We start from the raw sequence: 25,258 nt of genomic DNA, 5'->3' as shown, positions 1-25,258 counted from the left end.
TTACAGATGCAAAAGCTAGCAGTTCTCATTTCTTCCTCAGACCACCCTGAGGTGTATTGTAAGACACACCCTGAGCAAGCCCAAGGAGGGAGAGGTGGGGCTGGTGAGGGAGGGCCGAGCTGGAAGGAAGACTCCAGTTACCCAAGTGCCCTGTCCAGCCAGGATGCAAATGAATCAGAGATTGAAGAGAGCCATTATTTGGGTGCCTGGGGATTAATGTCTCCTGCCACAGGCTTCAGAGCCTAAAGCCAGGACCCACTCCACAGGCCCTGCCAGGCAGTGGAAAGTATTCGGCCCAGAGTAACGGCATTTGGCCCCAGTTCCCTCCACGCAAAACGGAAGGAAAGCTGCCGGGGCAGGATCATGCTTTTCACACTGGATCCTTTACAGCCCTCACCAGGCCAGGAGACTCGTGCCACCTAGACACATGGGCACTGACGAGCCTGGGGTCTAATCCAAGCCCACAGGCCAGCCCCCGCCTGCCTCTTCCCACAGCAGGAGGCCCCTGGCATCCAGTGTGAATACATCATGCCCAGGAGGAAAGTTGCGGCTGTCCCACTCATCCACAGCAGGCTGACATGGTTCCATTCAGGGATCTTTTCTTGGCTGTCAGTAGTTGTATAAGCTATGGAGGGCAGATATGACCCCTAGCATGGTACTATAAAGAATAGCTGGCTAAGAAACTTGACAGCCACCCTGAGAAAGTACCTGCACAGACCCTGAGGCCACAAACAGCCACACCTGTTGAAATGCTTATCTCCTTTCCTGCCTTGAGGTAGGACAGGATACAGCCCATTGGCAGACCTAAAGGCCTTCGGGGCAGGGATAATGAGCCTTAGGCATCACTGTCTTCATTCCTCTCCCAGCTCAGTCCATACATGTGTGTCTGTAATGCATGCATACGTGATTAAAGGCACGGGTATGTGGTATGTATGTCCCCCTGTGCGTCTATGCATCCATGAATTTAAATCTGTCTCTGTGTAACTGGGGGGTGAGTACTATGTCGATGAGTGTTCGTACATGATGTGTGTGTCTGTGGTGACAAGGCTGCGTGCATGTGATGGGGGTCTTTGTTCATGTATGTGCATGGTGGCATATAATGGCCTGTGTGTGTGTTTGTATGTGTGGGATGTGTTTGAGGGATGGAGAGGACAGAAACGGGCCCATTTTTTACAACACTTAAGCAAGCAGTCAGAATGGGCTTTGCACTCATTTTTTTTCTGAGGTAGAACATCCATCTTTACCTGTAGAAACAAGTGCTGCTTCTGGGAGGTACGTGGTGGTTTGAATGAGAAGGGCCCTAAGAGGATCATGCTTAACTACTTGGTTCTCAGTTGATGGAACCATCTGGGAAGGATTAGGAGGTGTGGTCTCCTTAAAGGAGGTGTGTCACTGGAAACTGAAGTTTCAAAAGACTCCTGCCATTCCTATTGTACCTCCCTCCTGTCTCCTACTTGTGTATCAAGATGTGAGCTCTCAGCTATTCCTGCTGCCATACCTTTCTTCTGTGGTCATAGACTCTAGCTCTCTGAAACTTAAGCCCAATGAAGCACCTTCTTTTATAAGTTTCCTTGGTATGGTGTTTTGTCAGAGCAATGAAGAAGTAACTAAGACAGGCACCATCCATTTCACTCACTCATTCAGTTATTCACTCAACAAAATACAGTCTGTTCTCCGTGGACCTTGCCAGACTTCCCTGAACCTCTCTCTGTATCCTATTTCTTCTTTAATGGCAACCCCAGTCAAAAACCAGTGCTAGCCAAGTGTGAGTCGATTGTACTTTTGAGGCCCTGTGAACACAGAACTTTACATCTGTTCCCTTCTTCAACTACCACAAAAGCTACAAGATGGCTAATGGTTTGCCCCTGTTTATAGGTAAAAACGTGAGAAAACATGGTGAGGTTGGGTAGTTCTTCAAGTCTATAGTCTTATTAATAAGCAGGTCAAAGTAAAAATGGAGCTGTCTCTAAGCCAGGTACTAAGTCTAGTGACCACAGCCCCTGAACAGTCTCTGTTCTCACTTCCCTTTCTTGCCTAATATCGGGGCAACTCTAAGGCTGGGGAGTCTCCGGCTCTGACTTCTGGGTGGTCCCCTCAGGGCTCCATGGCATTGTGTATAGTAGAAGTTCAAGACAGTCCCCAGAAAGGCTGTGAGTCAGAGGAGTGTGGACGTGAGGGGTGAGCTGCTCTTGTCCTCAAGCCAGTAGGAAGTGGCAGGCAAGCATCGGTGGCACATACTCAGGGCTCATGTGAGCTCAGCAGCTGCCCTGGGTCCTGGGAGGCCTCGGGGTTGGAAAGCACATGCTGGCATGTACCACCTCCCTCCTACTTCACTGCTATGGAATCCCTCCATAACCACAAGTGCTTGGATTTTCTTTTTCCCAGAACTTTGGTTCTCAAAGAGGTTTGTTTGAAATAACAAAACGAAAACGAACAGATTTTTTTTTTTTTACCCCTGTTGATTTGTTAAGGTTTTGTTACACTTGTTTGTTTGTCTGTGTGTGTGTTGAGAACATGTGTGTGGGAGTGCATGTCACAGCATGAATGCCACAGCACGCATGTGGAGGATTGAGAATAGCCCTAAAGATTGAACTCAGGCTTTGAGGGAGGCACCTTTATCGCTGAGCCATCTCGATGATCCAGTTTTGTAGATTAAGATGAAGCCCAGGAACCCGGAAGCTGGTCAAGCACCTAAAACAAAGTGTCCCAGGGCTCTAATAATCATTTCTTCCAGGGTCTTGCATAACCCTCTGCCCTTGACCAGCAATGGAATTAATCTCCTACCCCTCAGAGAGTCCCCGTGAGTGAGTAACGCGCAATCTCAGCAGAGGAAACCAAGACACACGAGGTCAGGGGCTGGCCGCCATGCTGTCACTGCTGAGCTGGTGTGAAGAGGGGATAGAGTGAATGCCAAGGAAAGGGACACCCAGACTTATGCCTCAGTGCCATTTAACAGGCGCAGCGTCTGTTGATGACTTGAAAATCATAGAATGTGGCAGTCTGGGATCTCTGCCCGTGAGGAAATCACTCATTTTGAAAGGCTAGCTGGAATTGCCTCAGCAGATGACGCAAGGAGAGGCAAAGCAAGGGGGCACCCAACTTGCAGCCAGCGCCTTTCTAAAGAGACTCTGCCAAGAGCAAATAGCCTCTCCGAAGGCATCGGAACCAGGCAGCTCTTAGATCAATGCCTTGTCTCTTCCCTCTGTTCTAAAAGCCATAATTTAACCTCTCTTAAAAAAAAAAAGATTTATTCATTTTATGTATATGAATTTTTTTATCTGCATGTACACCTGCATGCCGGAAGAGGCCATCAGATCTCAGCATAGATGGTTGTGAGCCACCATTGGTTGCTGGGAATTGAACGCAGGACCTCTGGAAGAGCAAGTAGTGCTCTTAACTGATGAGCCATCTCTCCAGCCCTCCCCTATCCATCCCACCTCATAATTTAACTTCATACTGGAGGTTTCCCTGGGGCTGCAGATGGAGAAGTGGAGGAAATGTCGATACACCGACATCCTCCTGGGATGTACCATTGGTTGGGAAAGCCCACTCACTTGGTCTATCCTCCACTGCTAACAAGTTTCTGCATCTTGCTCGAAAGGACCACAGCATGCCTTACTTGACTATTCTTTTTGAAGTGAGAAGTTACATTCAGATCCGTATTCTCTACCTTTCTCAACATCTCATATCCAAACAACCCAGGTGCCCACGAATCTTCCTTATACAGACAGCCATCAAGTAAGTCTCACCTGTCCATCTTTGCAGACCACAGTTCCTGAATACTTTCTTCTGCTCTCTCTTCTTTACTCCTATGGCCCATTTGGCTCCACCAACACCTCTTCTCTATTGATTTCCCACCTAAACTTCTGTGGCCCTAACAGGTAATGCTGGATGATTGGGGATATTTAACCTTTAGAATTCTACCACCTCAATGTCCTAGATGTCTTCTTACATCTGTTCCAGTCCATGGCCAATCTCTGATCTAGTCCATGGCTACATTCACTCACAATGACAATGTACTACTCAGACTTTCCTGGGTTTCCCCAGGCGACTGGCCATTCCCTGCCATTCTCCCCAACCAACACTTGGGTTCAAAAAGCAGCCACTGATTGCCTGATGAACTCACACATACATTTATTACTTCATATGTGTGTATAGAGTGCTACTACAGCCCAAGCAAAGGTCAACTAGTCATGGAAGCTGCTTGCTGTTACAAAGCTTCTAGTAGAGAGAGAAGCCTTGCTACATTCTCCATGGAGCACTTTCTCTGCTCTAAATATCTTTTCAGTCTTTAAGAACATTTATTTCTATGAGTGTGTGTATGAGTTTGTGCATGTTTGCTGCCAGGTGTGTGAAAACCAGCAGTCAAAGTCTGATATCTTCATACTCCATCTTATTTTATTTATTTTTTTTTTGAGACAGACTCTCTCACATCAGCTGAAACTTGCTGATTCAGCTATAACAGCTGGCCAGCAAGACCCAGGGACCCTTCTGTCTCCATCCCACATCATGGGATTATAAACATGGGCTGCCAGAGCTGTCTTTTTATGTGAGTGCTGGGGATCAAGCCCCGGTCTTCACACTTTTGAGCCACCTCACCAGCATCTGCTTTCTGATGCCCTCATGTAGTCCTTGGCTTCTCCTGGCTACTTTGTATTGACTTCTATCTTTCCACGTGATTTTATCACCCAGTTGGATCGTGACTGTGCCTCATCCTCTTACAGGTCTGGTGGTGTAGGCTTGTGATCTTAATACCCTAGGACCAGAGACAGTGTGACGTTAAGTTCAAGGTCTGCTTGGGTTTTAGAGAAAGTTCAAAGCCAGCCTGAACAATTGACCCTTCCTCAAAATCAAATTTTTAACAAAGAAGGGAAGGAGGAGGAGGACTGGAGGAGGAGGAAGAAGAGGAGGCTGCAGTAGGCACGTAGTTTAGAGATACAATACTTGCTTAAGCAGTATGAAGCCCTCAGTAGCAAACAAACAAACAAACAAACAAACAAACAAAAAACAGTTTTTGAATTAGTCAATGATAATTTTTCAAAGCTTAAGTATGTTGGGCACTAAAGCCAAGAAAATCATTACATTCTTTTTAGTCTTTGTTTTATGCAAAATAAACAGTGGGGCAGCCCTTGCCTCTTGCCACAACACAAGCACTTCTCGTGGGCCCTGTGGCTAGACATGGAGAACATGGGCGCTTCTTGTAACCAAGCTGTTCAACACCTCATCCCCTCTTCTCGCAAGACCTGACACCGAAGAGCTGGGGAGGTGGCTCGGCTGGTATAGCGCTTCCCAGGAAAGCATAAGGACCCAAGTTCGGCTCCTCAGAACACATGTATAAGCACATGCCGTGAGCCCCCCCGTGAAGGAGGCGGACACAGGTAGATCCCTGGGGCTAACCGGCTAGAAAGCCTCGCTTAACCAGCCAGCCCCAGGTGAGAGACTGTCTGTCTCAGAAAACAGGGTAGACAGTATCTGATGGGGGTCGTCTGAGGTTGTCCTGTATCCTCCATGCACTCACACACACATGCACTCACACACACCCACATTCACCTTCATTCCCTTCTCCTCCCAGGATCTGGCACGCGGTTACCAAGCAGAATTACCCCACAAAATCTGACACTCAGCACAGGCTTAGATAGACAGGGGAGGTGGGTACTCTGTAAATGCTGTTAGACACCTCACAGAAAAAGAATCTGCCTATACGTAGTTGTTCGATGTTCATGATCAAATCAGAAATTCAGAGGTTAACAAGTTGCCAGTAACATTCTCTAGACTTAACACTGACTTCTGACTGGAACAGTGGAACAAAGGGAAAGAGGAAAGGTGCCTCTCTGATATTTGTTTGTTTTGAGGCAGGATCTCCCTTGTCATGCGGATCAGGCTGGACTTGAACTCATCATCCTCCTGCTTTAGCTCACCAGGAATTAACAGCCATGTACCGACCTGCCTGGCTCCATTTCTGTGATTTTCTTTTGTTCTCATTTTTCCAGTACTGGGTATTTGAACCTAGGACATCAAGACCCGCTGAGCAAATGCTTCACTACTGACCTACCTCTTTCGTCTTCTTTTTACTTTTTATTGTGACTCAGGGTGTCACTAAGTCGCCTAGGCCAGCCTTTGACTCACTCGGTAGCTGAGGGAGACTTTGAACTTCCAGTAGTCCTACCTCAGCCTGCCAAGTAGCTGGGATCCCAGGCCTGCACCACCAGGCCCTGCTCTGTGGTTTCCATTGCTCAGCCCTGCACTGGACTGACTGCACTGGTAGTGGAGGGGCAGGGGAGGCAATAGGGACAGTGTGGAGAGCTGAACTCACACTGACGTGGCTAGAGAAACAAGCCCGCTGTCTGTCTGGACCTCCTATAAATCAGGAACTCTGCACCGCTGCTGGAAAATGCTTTCATTTTCCAGCCAGGAAGACTGTGAGCAGGTAACAGAGGCTTCTTTGGAGAGCAGGCCAGCCCTACTGCAGGCAGGAAGCCGGCGGGACACCTGCTCCAGGCACCAATCCCTTGTGGCCCAGCAGCTTCGCTGACCTCGCCTGGGTTCTAAGGCCACAGTCTCCGCAAGTCCTAGGCTGGGCCAGACTACACACCACATGCCTTTGATTGTACGTAGCAATCATCACCATGGCAACAAAGCAATGAGTTCTGAAACTGTCCTTGTCCACTGCTAAGCAGTAAGCTCAAGAAGGGCAAGGCCCATTTAACAGTCCCTTTTGTCCTCATGCCTATCTGAGGGCTCAGTGAAGTCGCACACAGAGAATGAATGAGCAGATCCTTGTTACAGCAGCCTCATGAGGATGAAGGGAGAGATTCAGCATTCATTTTCCAGCACTGCTCACGTACCTGAACTCCAGGGCACGTGGCAGAGCCAGCTTGGACTCCACTAGTCCTGCTACACTCGTGTCACCAGACAGCCCTACGGGCCCAGAGAACAGCGCTACACACCCAGAGTCGGGGTGGCTTAGCCCATTCACCGACGCAAACTTCCCACCCACCGACACCATTCATCTTTTCTCCAAACCACCATTCAACACACCAGTCCAATTCAATCTACAACATTCAAAGTTGGAGTGTGTACGGCTCATGTGTTCGTTACAGCTAAAACAAAGTGTAAGGTTTGTACAGTCTAGCAACTACAATGCTCCTTATTTGTTTCACCTCGTGGCTTTTTCTAATGGTATCTATGCTCTTTGCAAAGGGCAGCCTGGGCAACCGGCCAGAACCAAGTTTCCAGATTTGCTGGGATCTGCGCAATTTCAAATATTTGGTTCTGTTTGCCACATAAACACCCTTTGCTTTTCAGACATGGTGACCTATTTTTGGTTGAAAAAAAATAATAATAAGGTATCTTAGAGCTTATTCTCTTGTGTACCTAATGGTAGCCAATAGTCCTGGCTACACAGAGGTTCTCCGTGAATAGGGCACAGATTATAAACAGATTAGGGCCCTATATGTCTTCTTATGCGTGCTCACAGAGTGGTGGCAAATAAAGATACTCTGGAGAAGCACATCCAATCACTCAGCCCCAAAGCTCAGCTGTCAGAGGGTGCCTTGCTTAACCCTTTTTACTCCTCTCCCAAGAGTCAGGCACGCAGCAGCATCGTCACCTTTTGTCTCTTACAGGAGGGAAGTTGTTCGGCTTTCCTGAAACTACCTGAGAAGACTGGTCTACATGGGATTTTCCAAACTGCACCCTGACAGGCGCCGGCCCCCTTTCTTTAGACACCCAACACAATCTGCCCCTCTGCCCTGGTGCTTTGGATCAGAGACAGTGAAACCTCCCAGCTGGGAAGTGCCCTCTTTGCAGAAAGTCTATCTAGGGACCTTCCCCTGGGCCTCTAGATGTAGGCAGATAAGGCTGTGGTTGGGAGGGAGACATGGAAACATCTGGCAGGGACAGTGACTAATAAAAACCTGGATACTTTGCCCAGTCCCTGTGGTTAAAGGAAATAAAAAGGACTTTTTTTCAGGCCCTACTATCTTTCCAGAAGAATGTTAACCTGTAGAGTCAGGGGACATATATGATCTTCTCCTGGCTCTGCGGAATCCCTCTGTTGACCCTTCAGGGTATCCTGGGCTTACTACTGTCTTAGTCATGATACTGTGGCCCAGGGGATCCCTCACAGAGTAGGCACCATCCCTGGGCATTTCTAGTTAGTCCTGCTCACTCAGTTGTCAGCACACCCAGTTTCATGTGGTGCTGGGGCTTGAACCCTGGGTTTCATACATGCTAGGCACTCTACCAAATAAACCACACCTCCAACCCCCGGATTTGCCTTTGGGGGGAAAAGAACCTTTAAGAAATGTGTAGAAAAGAAGGTAGGTGATGAGGACTGCAGACGCACACATTTCCTGACCTTACAGGCCCCAGAAGAGGCCTGGGAGGAGCGAGCATGTGATCTAGGAACTTGTACCAGCTGCAGCTCCGAAGGACATCTGGATTTGTCATCTCTCTCTTTATCTAATGCTTTTTCCACCCACCACAGGCAGGAAACAGAGCATCCTGGTTTAAGAGGCTCTGAGGTCCTGGGAGGGTTGCTGGGGCCCTGTTTTCTCTATTTAAAAATATCTGTATTGCACATGGTATTTTTTGCTCCCACCTAGCTTATTTTAAAAGTGTTTTAATGACTGACCCAAGATTTTTTTTTGTCTCTATCGTCAGCCAAATAGATGTTTTATGGTGTGAGATCAGGTGACCCAAGAGGGGTCAGCCACGCTAGACACAGTCCCAAAGTCTGTCTCCATAAGGCTAGATAGAACCCGCACCTTCAGCTGTAGGGTCTGAAGCTAAAGATCTACAGCAAGGTGAGATGGTACAGTCTGTGTTGGAAAAGAGGGTAGATACACCGCTCAGTGAGTTTCTGTAGAAAAAAACTCCTATTGTCTTTCTTTTTCCTAGAGGATGTCTAGAGTGCATGCACGTGTCCAAGAAAGTGGTCAGTGCAAGTGAAATTCCTCCAGTTGCTCCAGGCTTTGTGACTCACACCTCCAGAATCCTCGAGACCTGTGAATTTGGTTGGTGACCTTATCATAAGTACTTCATAGTGTACAAGGCTTCATCGTTGAGCACATCTGATTCTCTCTTCCCCTCCCCCCACCCCCAGAGTGCTTAGACTACTTGCCAATGACAGAGAGGGACCACCGTCATGGGTGCTGGCTCTTTTATTGTTCTGGTTGCAGCCATCAAGGCCCTTATCATCAAATCTGTAGACTCCTCCTTGGTAGAGTCCTTCTTGTGAGGAAGGGGTTATTTTCCCTCCCCTGGAAAGGGATTTACTGTCAAGAAACTCCAAGGATGCCTCAAGCTGACAGAAAAGTCGGGGGAAGACAATTAAGTAAGATCTCCTTCTCCACTTCCCTAATTTAAAAGCTAGATTTGCTAACCCTAATCCCTAAGCCTAGCACTAAGCCCTGAGCAGGGGTTGGGGCTAAGCAAATCCTAGTTCTTAAGGCATGTTGCTGAAGAGATCTGGTCCAGACTAGTGCATTTTTCTCCCACTCTCTTCTCAGGAGATATCTGAGCACTCTAGTGAAGATGTAAGCCTATGGGGTAATCTGTAACACTGTGATTTGTTCTTGACCTCCCGGCAATCAGAGAGGATGCAAAGTCTATACCTAGCTTCAAGGTCAAAGTTGTAAGGAAGCAGAGAAGAGGCCAGGAGAGGTCTGAGCACACAATCCACACACTATTCCCAGCAACAACCAACCACCAATTCCCAGCAACCAACCATCTAACCCTAACCCTAACACACACACTATTTGCCATCCCTTCTCTGAACATGTGTGGCACACATTACATACCAGTGACGCCTATTTGTCTGTTAGATGCTTCTAACGTGGGACGAATGCTTTGCCATAACTTCGGGAGCTTAAAATTTGGCGATCACCTCATCCCGCTTCCTTCCCCATATAGGACTCTGATTACAATGCTTCTGGCAGGAGGTCATCTAGTAGTGTCTGCTTGAACTCCTCCTCCAATAGGAAACTCACTCCATGCAAGGGAAGGTGGGTCTGTGGTAGGACTCTGCCTCCAATGAAGCCTGCATCCCATTCATCATCACCTGCCTCAGTCACTCTAAATATTTGAAAAGAACCGACAGTGCCTCCCCCAGTATCTCTTCTTGACAGAAAAATCTTCATTCCCTCCTAGGATATGGTTTCCAGACACACCTCTGTCCTCTTGGCCCCGTTGTGGGTATCCCAATTAAGAGATGGACGCAGAACTAAGCCATGATTAAAAAAAAAAAAAAAAAAATCAGCACCTTTCACTCACTCCCCCTGTGACTGAACTGTTGGGCCTGATTTCTCTTCCCCACAAACATGGATATTGGATTGTACAGTCAAAGTCCCTTTGACCCCAAAGCATAACACACCTTACATTTTGGGTAAATAACTGTCACATTTGAAACCTATTAGTTCAAGCTAGTGCAGTTACCCTAAATCTTCATGTCATAATTTTTATATCCCAGCAATTCCTCCCAGTTTAATACCTTTCAGTACTGTGTCCAGTCTACATTTTTGTTTCCAGGCAGATTCTTTATGCAGGATGTACAAACAGGAGCAGAGGCTTAAGGCACACCACTAAAGACCGTTCACTGTGTTCACACACAATTAGCCACCAGCTCTCCCTGGGAATCCTTAGTGTCCAGCAAGTATCTTCTAGCTGCATGACACCAAAGCTATGTCTCATTCACTCACCCACAATGATTTCATAGGGGCCATTTCTTTAGCCAAGAGGAATGCTTCCATGACTTCAGCTACTGACATGAGGCATTTTGGAGAGACTTCTCAGCATCCCACAAACATCCTGTGTAGGTGGTCTAGGCCACTCCTGGTCAGACCCAAGCTACATGTGAGCATGAGGTTTAACCATGAAACTCAGCACGTAGGAATCTTCTTACAACTCAAGGGTTTTCCTTAGGCATCTTGAATCTAGGGCCAACATGACCTACTTTCAATGGGCATGAAAGGGATGTTCCAGAGGAGACAGCTCACTAACTTAAGTTTCCTGTGTGTCTGTGGCTGGGCAAGGTAGTCTCTCCCTGGCTTGTGTTACCAAGCTGGTCTGCACAACAGGAGGCCTTTTGAGAAAATGTTCACTTCAAAGGCTGTGCCTGTCATACCAGATGTCTGCTCTGTAGCCCTCTGGGTGACTGCAAATTCCCCAGAATCTGTGGCACCAGGCTTCGGCATGATGCTCCAGCTCTCCTCACGACACACCCTTCATCTTCCCAGCAACCAAGGATGGTGTTTTCTTTCTGATGGGAGTCTTCAGATCATGATGGATGCATTTTCCCCATCAAACATCAAAGCTGAATACTACGCTTGCTCATAGGCACTTCCAGAATTAGAAAGTTCTTCCCAACATTTCTTTTTTCCACTTAGTGGAATAGCTAGCATGTGTGAAGCCCTCGGGTTTGAATCTCCAGTAGCACATAAGCTCAACATGGTAGTGCACGCCTGGAATCCTAACACTTAGGAGGTGGAGGTAGGAGGATCAGAAGTCGAATGTCACCCTTCTTGGCTACCTATTGAGTTTTAGGCTCCATAAGACCCTGGCCTTCCCCTTAAACTAACTAAATAAACAAAATACATAAACACATCTTACCTCCCCCTTCATATGCTGAACAGTGTAACAAGTGCATATTTACATATGAAAGTGCTGCCCGCAGGGTCCCCTTTGCATGATTATTTATATTGTTGTTATTATTTTGCTGGTCGCAGATGAATCTTATTCTCTCATAAACCCATACTGGCTGATAGTTTGGCATTTTTTTTCCCTTCTATTTGCACCTTTAACATCTTCTTGGCCTCGGAGCCTGGCCAGCTCTTCTCTCCACTCCAAGTGGGTAGTCCTGAGCTTAAGGCCATTGAAGATGCCATAAATAAGTTCAGTGTCTGCTGAGGCAGGACAATGCCATGAAGGGACCTCTGCTCTGTGTGCTTTTCTTCACAGTATAGTTTAATACTTGATCTTGGGTGCTTCTCTGCCTAAGGGAACAATTATCTCTGGTCCACATTTCTAGGGAGAAGGAAATGGAAAAGTTGGAAATTTGTTCGCATGCGGTATCTAGAGTTCTGTGTGTTGGATGCAACACACATTAAGATGATTAAGATGGAGCATCTACCCTCCAGGAACTTCTGGTCCGTCAGAGAGCAGAGACACATTCAAGTGGGCACTGTTTCCTAGGGGGATGTAGAATGAGCACGGAAAGTTCTGGGACCCTGGGCTGTATAAGTGCCCGTCCTCCTCAATGACATTTCCGTGGAAAACCAAAGTTTGGCTAGCGGTATTCAGTCCCTGAATTGCATGGACTCCATGGCACTCTTGTTATCATGAATGAACACGCACATTTGAAGATGATGACTAGAAGGGGCCTCACACACCCAGTGGAGGGGAGGATGGGAACTCAGTCCATGCAGGCTGGGCCAGTTCCATTGTGTGCTGTGTGCTCTGAGGGCGGAGCAGAAAGAAGCAGCTGGGCAGTGGGGATCATGGAAGGATAACAAGTAGGGCACAGTCTGGGGACATTTCCTGGAGCATAAATTGTCAATTTCAAGTCTCTTTTCAAAAGTCAATCCAGGGGCTGGAGGGATGACACAGCAGTTAGGAGCACTGGTTTCTCTTCCAGAAGACCTGGGTTCACTTCCCAGCACCCGGACTGGCAGCTCACAACCATCCGTAACTCCAGTTCCAGGGGACCCAGTGCTCTCTTCTGGCCTCCTTGAGCACCACATAGACATATGGTTCACAGACATACATATGGGCAAATAAAACCCCATACACATAATGGTATCCATTCTCCAGAAATCCTTCACCTTGCCCTCACATCAAATCTAGCTGGCAATAGTCCTCACATAGCACCCAGTACTCAACATGCAGGCGAGACATATTGTACGCAGGGAAAAGAAAATACATTCAAGTGAGGATGCTATTGAGAGCAGGTGGAGGCTGAGAACACACAGCTCCTGGGTTCCATTCTCATGACCGCATGTGGGGTGAAGGGAAGGAAGCATAGAGCTTACCTCTATTTGGTTGATCAATGAGTTGTCAAATTTGAACCCAGGAATCCTTTTCTCGCTGCACACCACACCGACATCTTCTGTGTGCTTGCAGTCGCTGACGCCCCAGCCATTGGAGGAGCAGGCTGCCAGGGTTGCCTCTTTCCCAGTGCAGTGGGTATTGTCCAACCAGATGGGCCCTGGAGGAAGCGGAGGAGAGAAGGCAAGCATCCTGTCAGTACAGATCCAGGTGGCAAGGGTGTCCCTGGCATGGAATGCCCCTGGATTTTGGTGTGTAGCTGTCAGGTGATTTTTATTATACAAGGTTGTCACATCTAATCTTAGATCATGGTTAGGACAGAAATCAGGTTTAATCCTGGAAGCCGTGTGGTATATCTGTTGCCTTTCTCAATGGTACCTGGCAGAGACAACTTAGAGGAAAAAGGGTCAGTCCATTGTGGTGAGAAAGCGTGACATCAGGAAGTGAGATGGCTGGCCACACTGTGTCCCAGTCAGAGAGTGGTGAATTCTGGTGCTCAGCTGGCTTCCTTATTTTTCTCCTTTTAATTCAGTTTGGGATCCCAGATGGTACCACCCACAGTCAGGGTGGGTGTTCCTTCCTTAGTTAAATCGAGATGGAAACACCTTGATAGGTGTGCCCAAAGCTGAGTCTCTTAGGAGATTTTAAATCCAGTCAACTTGACCATAGAGTTTAATTTTATTTGTCATTACTATTGTGTATATGTGAGGGACATATGTTGGGGGCCAGGGGACATGTCACAGTGAGGAAGTGCGGAGATCAGAGAGCAATTTTTGTGGAGTTAGATCTCTCCTTCCGTGTTTATATGAGCCCCCTGGGGATCCAATTCGGGTGACCTTGCATGGAAAGCACCTTTACCCACTGAGTCACTTCACCCGTCTGACAATGAAGCTTTAGCACTGTGAGTGGACAGGGCCTTTTTGGGGAGTAAAGGAAGTCCTGTGTGAATGAGTAAGGAGCTGTCTAAATTACTTTTCAGTTGCTGTGACAAAACCAAGGCAACTTATAAGTGAAGGTGTTTATTTTGGGGCTCATGGATTCACAAGGTTAGAGTCCATGACAGGAGCTTTGCTGCTGGAGTAGTAGTTGAGAGATAACATCTTGAGACATAACCATGAAGCAGGGAGAGAGATCTGGGAGTGGCCTGTCCTTTTTTAACCTCAAAGCCTGCCCTCTGTGGCACATCTCCTCCAACAAGACCACACCTCCTAATCTTTCCCAAACAGTTCCACTAACTGGGGACCAAGCATTTAAATATATGAGCCTATGAGGAGTAGAGGGCAAACCATCACTGGAGCAGATAAAGTCTTGCGTGAATGTATATTATTGACAAGGACCCAGGTCTCAGGCCCATAGCAACTAGCAATGCCTTCCTCTGATTCATGTGTGAATATTGACGGTGTGGGCAAAACCTAGTAACTGCAGCTTCTTTCTCTTGTATGCCTGCAACCTGAGATTGATTGCTCCCCTACAGAGATCTCCTACTGAGACCCTCTAGCCCCTCCTTCTAGGCTGCACATAATGCAGAGGCTGAAGTTCTGAATTGTTGTAATCCATGCTGCTCCACCAGAACCAGCACAGCCCACCTGATCTCAGATTTCCTGTCTGCGTGTCTGTGTGTTTTCTGTCCTTTCTTCCTTCCCTTGCTGCCCCAATCGAGTTTCCAGGACCAAGCCACTCCGGATGCACTAGGCTTTGGAGACTAACTGGACTTTGAATTCTGGTTCAGTCTCTTTTTGAGCTTTGAAACTCAGGTCAAAGCCCCTTTCCTATGAGCAAAATGGAGGCAGTAAGGACTTGTGAGCTGCAGAGTTGTGGGTTGACTAGAAATAGTTCATCGCTGCTCTGAAGGGACTTGAAAATGGGGACAATGACAAGAATGTGGGGTTTGGTTATATCCACAACACAAGCCAGCCTCCCCTGCCTCTGTGTGGGGCAGCTGTCTTCTAGCCGCTCATGGAAATGCTCATCTGCTCTGTGATCAAGGGTTTGCTGCTTTTAGGGCACATCCACATGCATTATTACCTTGACCTTTGGGAGACCTAGGTGACACTATTACTCTCTCTTCATGGACACAGAGCCTGTCTCAGATAGCTCAGCCTCTGGGCACCATGCCATCCCTGAGAACAGAAGCCTAGAGTCAGTTCTCCAACTAGTGCCTTTTCAATTCTGTTTTTTATTTATTTGTTGTGTTTTTTTTTTTTTTCACCGTGCCTGGTTCAGAGAGAGACCATTACATCAGAGCCATTACTACACATTCAGTGAAGTCACTGTGTGGCTCACCTCCTCCTGTCCTTTCACCTTCCTTACACTAGCAGGAAACTCCTGGTTTGAATGCTTCCTTCCCAGCTGGAGGTACTGCTTTAGAAGGCTGGTAAATTTTTTGGAGGTGGGACCTTAATAGAAGGAAGTGAGTCATTGGGGGAGGACCCAGACATTTTATAGTGTGACCATAATTCTTGGCAGTTCCCTGCGTTCTGTTTGTCAACATATGAGGGGATAGGCCAGATTGATGGTACATGCCTTTCATCCCAGCACTCGGGAGGCAGAGACAGGTGGATCTTTGTGAGTTTGACGCCAGTCTGGTCTACATAGCAAGTTCCAGGGCAGCCAGGGCTACATAGTGAGACTTTGACTCAAAGAGCAAAAAACAAAGACAAAGATGAAAAGCGGAGAGGAGTCCCAGGATGCAGACCCCTGCTACTGTAGAGCCACCGTGATGGATGTTATGCTCCCAAACTGCAAGCCAACATGACCCTTCTTTTAGGATGCTTCTTGACAGACACTTGCTCACAGCAACAGGGAGCATATCTTCTGCAGGGAGCTACTGTTAAAGACACAGGAAATGGCAAATGCTCTGGTACGGATGAGGATGTGACGACACTGAAGCCTTTGTGTGTCAGTGGTACTGCTGCTGTGGGAAGCAGTACAGTGTTCCTCAGAACCTGGGTTTCTCTCTTTATCTCTGGCTGACTCGGAACTCCCTCTGAAGACCAGGCTGGTCTGAAACTCAGAGATATTCCTGCCTCCGCCTTCCGAGTACTGGGGTTAAAGGCTTCTTGTCACCACTGCCCAACTTTCAAAACTTGCTTTTTGTTTGTTTGTTTGTTTGTTTAGTTTGTTGTAGTGGGGGCCATGCTGGGAATAGGATTCTGGGCCTTGTGCATGCTAGGCAATTGCTCTACCACCAAGCTATGTTCTCAGCTCCCCTAAATTTAAAGCTATCACATAACTCAGAATTCCAAAACTGAAGCCAAGTGTGGGGGTATATGACTGTAATTATAGCTACTAAGCAGACTGAGGCAAGAGGATCACAAGTTCAAGGCCAACCTGTCTACATGCTGAGCTCTAAGTCAGCCTGGACAGCTTATTGAGACCCTGTCTCAAAATTTAAAAAAAGGTACAGATGTACTCAGATCTGTGTCTATAATCCATAGCTCTCAAAAGACTAAGTCAAGATTGTCAGGAGTCTGAGGCTAGATTAGGCTACACAGTGAGTTCCTGACTAGCCTGAGCTACTGAGTGAGATCTTGTCTCAAAAATTTTTTAATTAAATTAAAAAGACTGGGAGTGTCCATGAGAGAGAGAGCCAACCCATGACACTATTAATGATACTCTGCTATGCTTATAGACAGGAGCCTAACATAACTGTCTTCAAGATCCCTCATCCAGCAGCTGATGGAAACAGAGGCAGAGACCAAACAACACAGCCAAACAATAGGCGGAGCTCAGAGAGTTTTGAGGAAGAGTGGGAGGAAGGATTGAGAGAGCCGTAGGGGTCAAGAACACAAGAAAACCTACAGAGTCAACTAACCTGGGCCCATGGGGCCTCACAGAGACTGAACCACCAACCGAAGAGCACGCATGGGCTGCGCCTAGACCCCCTACGCATATGTAGCAGATGTGGAGCTTGGTCTTCATGTGGACCCCCTAACATTTGGAGTAGGGGCTGTCTCTCTTTGGATCCCTTTTCCCCAGCTGGGTTGCCTTGTCCAGCCTCAGTGGGAGAAGATGGGCTTATTCCTGCTGTGACTTGAGGTGCCAGGGTGGGTTGGTACCCCTTGGGGGCCTCCCTTTCTCTGAGGCAAAGGAGAGGGAGGAATGGGGGAGGGGCATGAGGGTGGGATTCAGAGAAGAAGAGAGAGGGGGCTGGGATAAGGCTGTAAAGTGATTAAATAAACTTTTAAAAACAACAAAGGAAAAAAAAAAGGCTGGGGGTGTAGCTCAGTGGTTGGGTGCTTGTCTAGTATCTACAAGGACCCACAACAAGAAGGAGAGGGAGGAAAAGAGGGACAGAGGGAGGGACAGTCATTGAAAACCAGGTGTGTTTACACCAGCACAATTCATAACTGCCAAAATATAGAAGCGGCTGACCTCTGCTGACAAACTGCATACATGTATGCAAAACTGCAGAAGGACCTTCAACATCAGACCTTGAGGACGTTCTGCTAAGCGGGAAAAGCTGGTCACAAAAGGCCAAACATGGGATGATTCCCACTGTTGTCAGATTCTGAGAGGCCGAGCGGAATGGGAATTGCCAGGGGCTGCATGGAGGATGGGGAAGGTTATTTAATAATGGGTCTGCAGTTTGTGTTTTGCAAGAATGTTCTGGACATTAGTCGCACAAAAATGGGAACATATGTACCACTCCTGAGCTGTCTATGCACTGCACGTGGTTAAAATGTAAGTTTTCTGACATGTGTTTGACTGCATTGAAAAACAGAAGACGTATGTCAGATGGTTTTCAAACAGTGATTTTGTACTTGAGTGGACATGTATGTATGTGTGTACTGTAGCTGCATAAGACATGTGTAATATTGCCCACATGTGTACATGCACAGCTTCCTCTAGTGATCTCTACCTTACCTTTTGCGACGGGGTCGCTTCCCTGAACCTGGAACTCATCAACTTGGCCAGGCTGGATGACCCAACGGCTTCTTGAGATTGGCTTTGCTCCCCAATGCAGGGGTTACACAAGTACCGCCTTCATGTTGGCTTTTAGGTGGGTGCTAGGGATTCGAACCCAGGTCCTCACATTTGCACAGCAAGCATCTTGCCCCCTGAGCCTCTGCAAAGCCAAACCAAACCAAGCCTATCATTTTTCTGTGGGTCCTTTTAGAGGCCTAAAGAAGAGCAGGCCCACAAACCTGTGTTTAAGTCTTATCTGCCACAGGCTTGTATGATCTGTGACTCAGTCAACTATTGAAAAAAATTTTGTCTTCATTTTTAAAGTCAAAGTGATGTCCAACAGACAGGCTGCCATGAAGACCCAATAAGCTAATGAATGGGGTGAGGGACTCATTTGACCCTCTTTTCCTTCTTCTAAGTAAACAACAACAACAACAATGTATTCTATGGTTCCCATAGCGAGAAAGGGAGGTGATGAAACCACTCCCGTTGTAGAGAATAGAAAATTGCTGTGCGAAGCCGAGGTTCTTCAAGGCCAAGGAGGACACGGGGCCAGTCTCCTGACTTGCAAGCCTTGCTACAACGTGTGTACTCTGATGCCTGGCTGGTTGTGGCTCAAAGGAAAGAGCTCTGGACTCATTGTGGGAACAATGGGCTGATTGAAAACATCTGGACTGGGTTTTCCAACCACTTTCCCAATCTGGGCTGGTTTCCAAGCCGTCAGGCTCCACTGAAACACATGCTTGCTAATAGACGGCTGTTTCTACAGCAAGCTCGTTATTTGTTTTACTGCGTACTAGCAACGGAAGGGCCCCTCCATCTTGCCAGCAAGGCTTCTTCCCCAGAACATTCTGAGCCGAGCTGCTGAAGGGCAGACTGTGAAAAGAGGCAGTGCCCTTATTCCGTCTGTGGCCAAGGAAGCCACCCTCACTTGGGCATGGAGGATGGCCAGAAGCTCTTTGTTTCCCATCGAGTGTGTGTATTCATTGCACAAAATAATGCACATGCCTGTAATCACTGGGGAGGCAGAAGCAGGAGGATAGCACATGAATGTGAGGCCGGTCAGGGCTACCTAGCAATAGCCGCTCTCAAAGAGAGAGTTCTTTATGACATTCCTCTGCGTGCATAGCATGAACGTTGATAATATGCAGCCCATCGTCTTCTCCCACCGTTCACCTCTGCGGATCCCCTACTCTTTCCAAATAGTCTTCCCTCTGCTTTCAAGTCCTTCCGTGTTGTTGTTGTTTGTTTTTGTTTGTCAAGAAAAGTTTTCTCTGCATAGCCCTGGCTGTCCTGGAATTCACTAGACAGGCCAACCTGGCCTCGAACTCACAGATCCACCTGGCTCAGCCTCCAAGTGCTGGGATTAAAGGCATATCCTACCATCACCTGGCTTAAGTCCTTTATATAAAATTTAGATTTCATGTATGAGAGAAGACATGGTATTTTTCCAGTTGGCCCTGGTTTGCTTCACTTCATATGACGGTCTCCAGTTCCATCCATTTTTCTCGAAAATGGCATCATTTTGCTTTTGTGATGTCTGATTAATATTCCATTGTGTGTATATCCATTTCCCTTATTTGGTCATCTTTTTGTTTGTTGTTATGTTTTGTTTTTTTGTTTGTTTGTTTTATGTTTTGTTTGCCTGTTAAGTAGCTCTGGCTGTCCTGGAACTCACCGTGTGGCCTCAAAGTCCTAGAGATCCTCTTGCCTCTGCTTCCCAAGTGCTAGGATTAAAGGCATGCACCCCTATGTGCAGTTTTCAACCCCCTCTTGATAGACATCTAGCTTAATTTCATCACGTGGCTACTCGACAAAACTCAGAGCACCCTCAAAGGCACGGTGTGGAAGTTACCCAGCAGAACTGCTCTTTCCTGGACCTGTCACACTCCCTTCAGTGGTCTTGCTCTCTGCTATGCTCGACCATGATGCTTTCTATTAGATGCAGGATACACAACTCTACACTTTGCTTAAGATAACATGACATTCCACGGTTCGCTATTTGCTCTGGTTTCACATCACTGTTTTCTCCAATATATCTAGTACCTATCAGCCAGACTGCCCTGATCCCAACACACCCTGCTTCCATACGTTCCCTAGGTGCCTAGAACTGCCTCATATTCTCACACCTAGGAGACATATGGATGCTAGAAACATGCTAACTTGGGATGTAAGATGAAGCTCATATTTGGAACACAAAAAAAGCCATCAGAAGCAGAATTGTGCTTTACTCTTTCCACTCATTCACAGAAACGCCTCTCTTGGTGAAAGAAGTATGTAAACAAATTAGCAGATGCTTTGGAAGAGCATCCAGGAAGTGAGTTTGCATGCTGAGCCCTTGGTTCCATCAGAGCAACGGAAGTTACCCCAAGTCAGAACGTGCAGGGCTCTTGGCCTTGCAGTATTGGTACAGTTGGGTAGAGGGTCTCCATCCTGTTTCAGGTTACTGTGAAAGCCCACCAGAGGGTATGAAATAGGCCAGCTGCCCTCTTTAGAGCTCTTTGAAAGGGTCATGGCTTGCCTGGGCTCACAGGGGCTTTGGGAGTTGAGACCCACTTGCAGGGTTAGGCTGAAAAATCCCAAGGGTCCTTGATGATTGCCCTATTTTCATCACAGCAGCTTGAACCTTGGAGGTGTTTGGAGACTCCAGGAGGGTAGCATGTTGTGGGGTCAGTTACATCATTCCACTGCAGAGCCTAGCTCCCAGGCCAGACTCCATTAGGCACCACCAAGAGCCCCAGCCCCAGCCAGGACACTGTGCTCATCATACAAGAGGCTGCTTCATGAACTGTCTTCTGTATTCTCCCACACCAGAGCGGACCAGTCAGCTCGTATTTACTGAGTGCATACCATGTACCCTGTGCTAAAATAAAATCACCACCGTGCCTGATGAAAGTTAAATCTGTTTATATTTAGAAGTTCTCCCATGGTACAAACCAAGTGCCACTCTACATACAGATGGCTGAACTCTGTGTGCACGTGTGTGTGTCTGTGTAAATGTGTGTACAGGTACATCCCACCATGTCCAACTGCCACATCCGCCTCTTCTTGTGTGTAGTGGGGGTGTGAGGTGGTTTAAGGATCAAACTTGGGTCTTTATAAGCTCTTAATTAACTGAGCTGTCTTCTCATCTCTCAGGTGGCTTGTCTTAAATCCCTTGGAACCTCAGCGTTCAGTTTGTCTCATATTTGTTGCTCTCCATCCTTTCCTTAAACTGCAGCTGCCATAAACCATGGCCTCAGTGCCCCCACAGATGGCCTATAGAAGTTCATTATTTGGCCACTCCATGTCCTCTCTCTAGAGACTTTCTTGCCCTTGGCTCCAGCTGCTCTTCAAGCTCATGGCTCAGCCCTAGCTGTAATCAATAATATACTCTCCTCAGTCTCTATCACAAGCATTGCATTCTGCACCTGTATCTCCCACCATCCCATTGTTCAGCATGGACTCGGTAGCCCTTCAAGTCTTTTCCACTCTCCTGAACCCTTTGACCCTTTGTCACCCTTCAATAGCAAAGTCCTAGCAAATAATCCCACCTGTCCAGCCACCCCATGCTGCCTCCTGTGGGCGAAGACCCACAGCTACCTCATTGGATGGTAGATTTGTTGCCAATTTGGTTAAAAAGTAAACCTGTCACGGGGTAAAAGCCATCATTGTTGGAGAGTATTGGTCATAAAATTTTGAGGACACACTGATCTGGAATGGAAAATATAAATCTGACGTAAGCCCTGGCTCACTCAGATCACAGAATAAACAGAGAGGCAGACATATGGAAGCACACTGGAAGTGTAGTCCGATGCAGGGAGTGATTCTAAAGGGCTCAGCTAACTGGTCTTGGCTGCTTTGGCTCTCGTTGTTGCCGAGGTACCCAGAACAAGCTTTCAGAACACGTGACTCTAAACATGAGATCTCCGGCCAGTTCTTCCATCAAGAAACTTCCCACTGTCTGTGGGGGAGGTGGGACACCTTTCTTCCCTTTGTTTCTAGAATATCTGGAAGGAGGGTTGCAGGGTTAACTTGTCTATCTCTCGCCCCCCCCCCCCCAATCCAGTTACAACCAGAAACTTTGAGAACAGAATGTTCTGGGTTGGGTCGGAAATGTGCTGTATTTTACGCTCACCCAGGAGAGCTCTGTGCCGTTTTCATGGCATTGGCCCCCTGGTCCGGGGCATGTAGATACAACTCACTGTAGTTCATCAGTCTGATTCATGCCAAGGCCTGTGGGCAGCTCAGCTGGGGAGCAGCTTGATTTGCCAACCTGGGGTGGAGGTAGCTCCTGGAGGAGTGTGTGTGTGTGTGTGTGTGTGTGTGTGTGTGTGTGTGTGTGTGTGATCTTCCACTTTATCTCTTGAGACAGAGTCTCACATTGAACCTGGTGCTCACCAATTGGCTAGGCTGGCTGGCCAATGAGCTCCAGGAGACCCACTTGTCCTCACCCCCTCAGCACTGAGGCTTCAGGTACATGTCACTGTGCCCAGCTGTTATGTAGGCCGTAGATACCCAAATTCAGGCCTTCATGCTTGCACAGCAAACTCTTTACCCACAAAGCCATTTCCTGTCCCCAGGAAGAACGTTTGTTCGCAAATGCTGCCTTTCACCTACACCTGCATGCTCAACAAGGAACATGGACTATTGGGGTACACTGGTTCTTAACGAGTCCATCTTCCAGATGTCAGTCACATGCCATACGGCACTTTGCTTAATGATGTTAATTAAACTGAAAACAAGTTGAAAAGGAGTCTGGTGGCACTCGCTTTTAGTCCCAGCCATACGGAGGAAAAGTCGAGGGGGAATCCCTGGGGCTTGCTGGCCTAACACTTAGCCTACCTGGTGAGTTCCAAGCCATTGAAAGACCTTGTCTCAAAAGACAAAAAAAAAAAAAAGGATAACATCTGAGGAACAACACATAAAGTTGTCCTCTAGATGCCATAAATGCACACCTGTGTGAAATCACAAGGCGTGCACACACCCGTAGATACGATGATGATGATGATATGATCTTCATGTGGGTTGAACTCTAGCCCTACTATTGAATACTACTGAGAAAGTGAAAGCCCTACCTGGGAGCAGAAATCTGGAGGCAGGCATGACACTGCATGTGGCTTAGTGAGATGAGCACAGGCTACATTCACCTACTGGCTGAGGTCACCAACCATCTTGGCTTGCCCGAGATGTTTCACGCCCAAAGAAAGACTAGCCTGGAGAGTTCATGATGCTTGCTCCCTCTATCATTCCCTGAAGGGGCCTCCCACCCACCTTCCAGCAGGACACGGCCTGCAGGGCACATAGAGAACTCTTGGAAATTTGTGCCTAATGTGATTACAGCTTTCTTTGCAGGTTAATCAGGGAGTGTCCCCGGCCTTGCTGTGTGACATACACTTAGCTCCACAGCATAGTGTCTTACCTTCCCCTGGGCCGTAGGAGGAGCTGGCAGTCCAGGACTTGGCTTCCACATAGCCCACTTCCCGGCAGACCACGTGGGCGGCATGGATGGAGAAGTCATCATCGCACACGGTGCCCCACTGGCCCTCATAATAGACCTCCACTCGACCTTCATTATGCTTCCTCTTCTGGCCCGCCAGGCGCACCTGGATCTTGACCACATCAGAGGGCACCTGGTGCTGATGGTGCTCGGGAGCCGGCTGCTGGAAGTACTCAGGGTACTGGAGCTGGTAGGGCCAGCTCTCATACTGTGCTAGGCTCAGGGAGGGCAGGAAGACAAGCATAGCCAAACAGACATAGAGGCGGGAGCCAAAAGCTTCCTCCATCCTTGTCCTGTGCTGAGAGGAGGTCGGAGGATGGCAGCAGGAATTTCCTGGAAAGAGAGAGAACGCCATTAGTCTAGGATAAACGTTGCAGAGACCTGTGAAGTGTTCCGTGACATCACCTTTCTGGCTTAGCATGCAAAGCGCTTCTGGACTACTCTGCTCCCACCTCATGTTTTAGCCACACCAGTCTGAGTCCCTATCTTCCTCATCTCTGGATGCCGTTATCCGTACTCAACTCCATTTAAAGAAAACCATTTCTTCTCTTTTTATTATTTCGTTTTTATTTCATTTTATGTAAAATGCGGACCATTGTTTGAGCATGAAGGTCACAGGACAACTTGGGTGAGTTGACTCTGCTGTTTCTCCACGTGGGTCCTGGAGGTTGAACTCAGGTCATCGGCCTTGGCAACAGCCTTCTTTACATGCTGAGCCATCTCACCAGCCCTCTTTCTTTCCATCTTTTTTCCCCCCTCAGGGAAGAAGTGAGTATACTTCAGGGGAACAGACAAAGGATGAGGGAAATACCCTTGGATGTCAATAGAGGATATAGCCATTACTCCTTAGGGCTTGAAGAGTCTCCTGAGACACCATTGGTTTATAGAAATGAGCACAGTTGGGTGGAGAAGAATATCTAGTGGCATCTGGGTTCTTCACTGACAGGTCTCAGAGGCACCTACAGAAGCCAGCAGGGAGAAGCCACAGAACAAACATATCCAGGATGGCACTCTTCCCCTGGTTTCTAATCTCTTTCTGGTGCTTCTAATGGGAAAACCCAATTCAACCCAACCAAGAACCAGGTTAAGAGAAGCTGGAGAAGTCAGCATGGAGTACAAGGCTGGTAGAGAGGAAGGACAGTGGGTCCCAAGAGGCAAGTTCAGGCTTCTCAGAACACCTTCCTGCTTTGCACCCATCACAGCCAAGGCCCAGCTCAACCCAAGCCAGCTTCCCCACTTCCTGCCAAACCAAATTTAGGCACTGGTAATTTCCCAGGGATTTTCAACATGACTAGTTGAATGACAAACTTCTTTAGGGCAAAGTTTATATCTTAATCTCCTCTGGTTTCTCCACAACAGATTTCATAGCTTCATAGACACATTTACTAAATGGGAAGGGGATCTGTCTGCAGGGACTGAGCCATGAGCTGGGCGTGGGTTTTTGAGTGGTACCCAATGTAGCACTGCATCAGCAAGTCTGGCAGGATCCTCTGTGACCTGCACAGTCTTCCAGGGCCCGGTGGCCTTGTTCCCACTGGGAGTGTATGGGAAACCCTGCAGTGTCAGTGACTGAGGTGATCACAACGAGCTTGGCCTTGACAGGTACTCTACAGATTATGAGTCTATGTGCTCTGTTGGCAGAGGGCTACTGTCGCTTCCTTTAAAAATGATGGAGCAAGCTGGGCATAGTGGCACACGCTTTAATCCTAGAACTTGGGAGGCAGAAGCAGTTGGCTCTCTGTGAGTTTGAGGCCAGCCTGGTCTACGTAGTGAGTTTGAGGAAAGAAAGAAAGAAAGAAAGAAAGAAAGAAAGAAAGAAAGAAAGAA

The 25,258-nt window shown here is 47.7% G+C and overlaps 1 protein-coding gene across 1 annotated transcript in view; it reads right to left on the bottom strand.

The window, feature by feature from the left end:
- LOC129679102 (lysyl oxidase homolog 2-like) overlaps window positions 1-23,719 on the bottom strand; it is a 30,549-nt gene extending 6,830 nt beyond the window's left edge. The window contains exons 1-2 of the mRNA XM_055610030.1: window positions 23,354-23,719; window positions 13,029-13,204 (exon numbers count right to left, since the gene is read on the bottom strand). Coding sequence (XP_055466005.1) covers window positions 13,029-13,204; window positions 23,354-23,717 — 540 coding nt within the window. The 5' untranslated portion in view covers window positions 23,718-23,719. The remainder of the gene's footprint in view (window positions 1-13,028; window positions 13,205-23,353) is intronic.
- Window positions 23,720-25,258: the final 1,539 nt, after the last annotated feature.

The sequence above is a fragment of the Psammomys obesus genome, unplaced genomic scaffold, assembly GCF_907164565.1.
Source record: "Psammomys obesus unplaced genomic scaffold, mPsaObe1.curated_primary_1811, whole genome shotgun sequence".
NCBI lineage: Eukaryota > Metazoa > Chordata > Mammalia > Rodentia > Muridae > Psammomys > Psammomys obesus.
This window is presented reverse-complemented; position numbering and strand designations above follow the sequence as displayed.